The 2,633-nt window shown below is 45.9% G+C and overlaps 1 protein-coding gene across 3 annotated transcripts in view; it reads left to right on the top strand.

Moving 5' to 3' along the window:
• The first annotated feature begins 339 nt into the window (after positions 1-339).
• C2CD2L (C2CD2 like) overlaps positions 340-2,633 on the top strand; it is a 20,148-nt gene continuing 17,854 nt past the window's right edge. Inside the window, exon 1 of one of the 3 annotated variants that reach the window (XM_026863847.1) lies at positions 340-505. Coding sequence is in view for 2 of the 3 variants with exons in the window: in XM_026863848.1 (XP_026719649.1) it covers positions 948-983 (36 nt within the window). In the remaining variant the exon portion in view is untranslated. Of the gene's footprint in view, positions 506-690; positions 984-2,633 lie in introns of those variants that run through there. The other 2 variants (XM_026863848.1, XM_026863846.1) reach the window with 2 other exon arrangements.

Here is a 2,633-nt window from a genome sequence, read left to right as displayed (position 1 = left end):
AAGACCAGGGGCTGTTACAGGTTTTGTAAAGAAAGCTGTAGCCAGTACTACCCAGTCCCAGTAACCCATGTGTCGGCTGTGTGGGAACGGTGTGTTTTCTGAGAGACTTTGTCATCTGTCACTCCTACGAGGTGAGACAGTTGTGTGTTACTACTGGCAAGAGCAGTGTGTCTTGAGGTGAGTTTTGTTCTCATAAGAAATCTGTAGAATTGGCCTCTTCAAGTACTGTGTGAGTGTCAATGCGGATGGTCTGTCTGCATAGGATTGTTCACTCCTGTTAAACCGTCTGATGTTTTTGCCAGTTAAATTACGTCTTCTGCTTGTTACAGATGGATCAGGGAATGGACTTGTTCTGAACGTTACTTTTCTTAACGCTTGTCTTATGTATGTTGTGTCTTCCTATTTCAAGGTGTGTCGGAGACCCCACCTGTGGAGCTGGGTGTTGCTTCTTGCCACTGTTTTGGATGGACAGGGTTCATCAGACCTGCCTCACTGATGCTCTACAGTTAGTTTTTATTGTTTTCCTTTTGAAGAAAGCATTTAAAAAATTTTGTTCCACTGTGTTCAGTCCTTTGCTTTCCCACCTGAAGTTCTCTGCTCCATGTATGGCATGACTTCTCACTTCCTCCTTTGCCTTCTTAGATGGACTCACTGAACGTTGCTGTAGTTTCTCCTTCACTGCTACTTGTGTTAAGTGAAACGGTCCTTTGTAATGACAGTGTAGCGGCACCTACCTGGTCTGTCTTTCCTGCCTTAGATCTAGATGGCTAGTGTTTGAAAATGGGAATGGATGTTTGTATCCCTGTCCGGGCTCTGATGGTGTCAAAGGACAGATTATTCAAAGTTGCTTGTTGGTTTTAGGGTGAGCTTATCCTCTGAGTTTTCCAGAGATTGAGCATTCTATTCCCAGGAGGTTTGTGGAAAAAAACGTGTCTTTGCAGAAATGCATGGTTGATCTGCCGGTCACAGGGATAAAGATCAAGGTAACCGTCAAACCCTAAGCTGTGCCTGCTTTTGTGCATTTGGCCATTCGTTCTCTGGTGATTCTTTGTCTTTTAATTTCCTTTCTTGTCCTCAATTGCTTGTGCTTAGTTGTCATGACTGAGAAAATGGTAAGATGCCTATTCCAAAACAGGGTAAGAAGTTTTCATAGAGGAGGAAGAAAAAAAAAATCAAAAAATCAACTGGTCCTCTTGTGTTCACATCCTGTTTTTTGTACTGGTTACTTGGAATGAGTTCAGAAGCTTTCTATGTACTCTAAGAGAGTTAGAAAATGGCCCCTTAAGTATACTAAGGCCAGGAGGAGTCCAAAATGTGGGCCTGACTCTGAGAGAATGTAGGACTGATTATGAGTAGTAGCCTAATGAGTACTAACTGGCCTATGTTCTTGATCTTGCAGGATGGGGTACAAAAGGTGGTGCAGTCTGAGGTGACTGTGGGACTACCTGCTGCAGGCTGTTGGAGATGAATCTTTTGTCTTGGAACTAAATGAGACTAGATTACATACTGTAAGATTGTGGTCTAGGTAGTTAATGCTGGGTAAGACCCGAGAAACTTGATTTGGTGTTTAGCATGCCAGCTGCTAAAGTTCTTCCTTCTGCCTGCCTCTGTTCCTTTCTCCCTCCCTCCTCCTCCTGCCTTCCCTCAGTCTTGCAAATAGCCAGGCGTAGCATTGAACCCAAGATCTGCATCCTGAAAAAGGGGTCCTTTTTGCTGTGGAAATTTCCAAGCGTCAGGATATGCTTGGGTGATTTATCGTACAGTAGCGAAACCCTGCAGATCCTGCTGATATTGCATCCTCAAAGCCAGCTCTTTCTTTTGTGACTGAAAGTAAGTTTGTTGTGATATGATACTTATTGTATTGAGGGGACCCGCTGCCGTGAGTGGCGCTTAGCTGCTCCCCGGCAGGTGGCTTGGTACGGCAGCTTGCATACGGCAAGCCATGGCAACTGTTTCTTCTCTTTTTGAGTCCTGACAGGAAAGGTGAGGGCTGTGCACTGGGACAGAGCACGTGCAGGTAGAGGCCTTACCTCTTTGGAGAGAGGACTCATCAAGGCACTGAACAGAAGCGAGAACATTTGGATAGCATCTTCCCCTGTAGAAACGCACCCTCTCCTTCCGTGCCCCTCTTGTCAGAAGGCCGCGGTCATGGTGGTTGTGTGTCAGCGGTTGCCCATATCTGATACGGCGTTCTTTGGTCACATGCTGATTTCATCAGATTCGCACAAAACGACCTAAATTTCAAAGTTCCAAAACATAGAACTCCTGTAAGGTGAAAATTTGGGGTATGAAATGGCATGGAGGCCCCTGGAGGGCCACGCTTCTGTTTCTGCTGCAGTCATTCCTTTTCTGGAGCACGTCTCCTCAGAAAAGCAGTATTGTCGCAGTGAGTTGCTGAGTCTAAAATCTGTTCGCCAAAGCTGGGCCTGGTGGTTATCCCAGGGGGCTGTGATTTACATGGGATTCTGGATTAGATCGGGGGTTACCTAGAGCTGTGCTTACATCTATTTAATGGGGAAAAATGCTCTGATTTTGGCTGTTTTCTTCTCCCGCTCCTTGAGCATCCCATTACTGCTCACACCTTGCTTTCGATCTACAGAATTGCAGTACTCCCTGCCCCCTCCCTCCTCGCC

The sequence above is a fragment of the Athene cunicularia genome (genome assembly GCF_003259725.1).
Source record: "Athene cunicularia isolate RWA chromosome 24 unlocalized genomic scaffold, athCun1 chr24_part2, whole genome shotgun sequence".
Lineage (NCBI taxonomy): Eukaryota > Metazoa > Chordata > Aves > Strigiformes > Strigidae > Athene > Athene cunicularia.
This window is presented reverse-complemented; position numbering and strand designations above follow the sequence as displayed.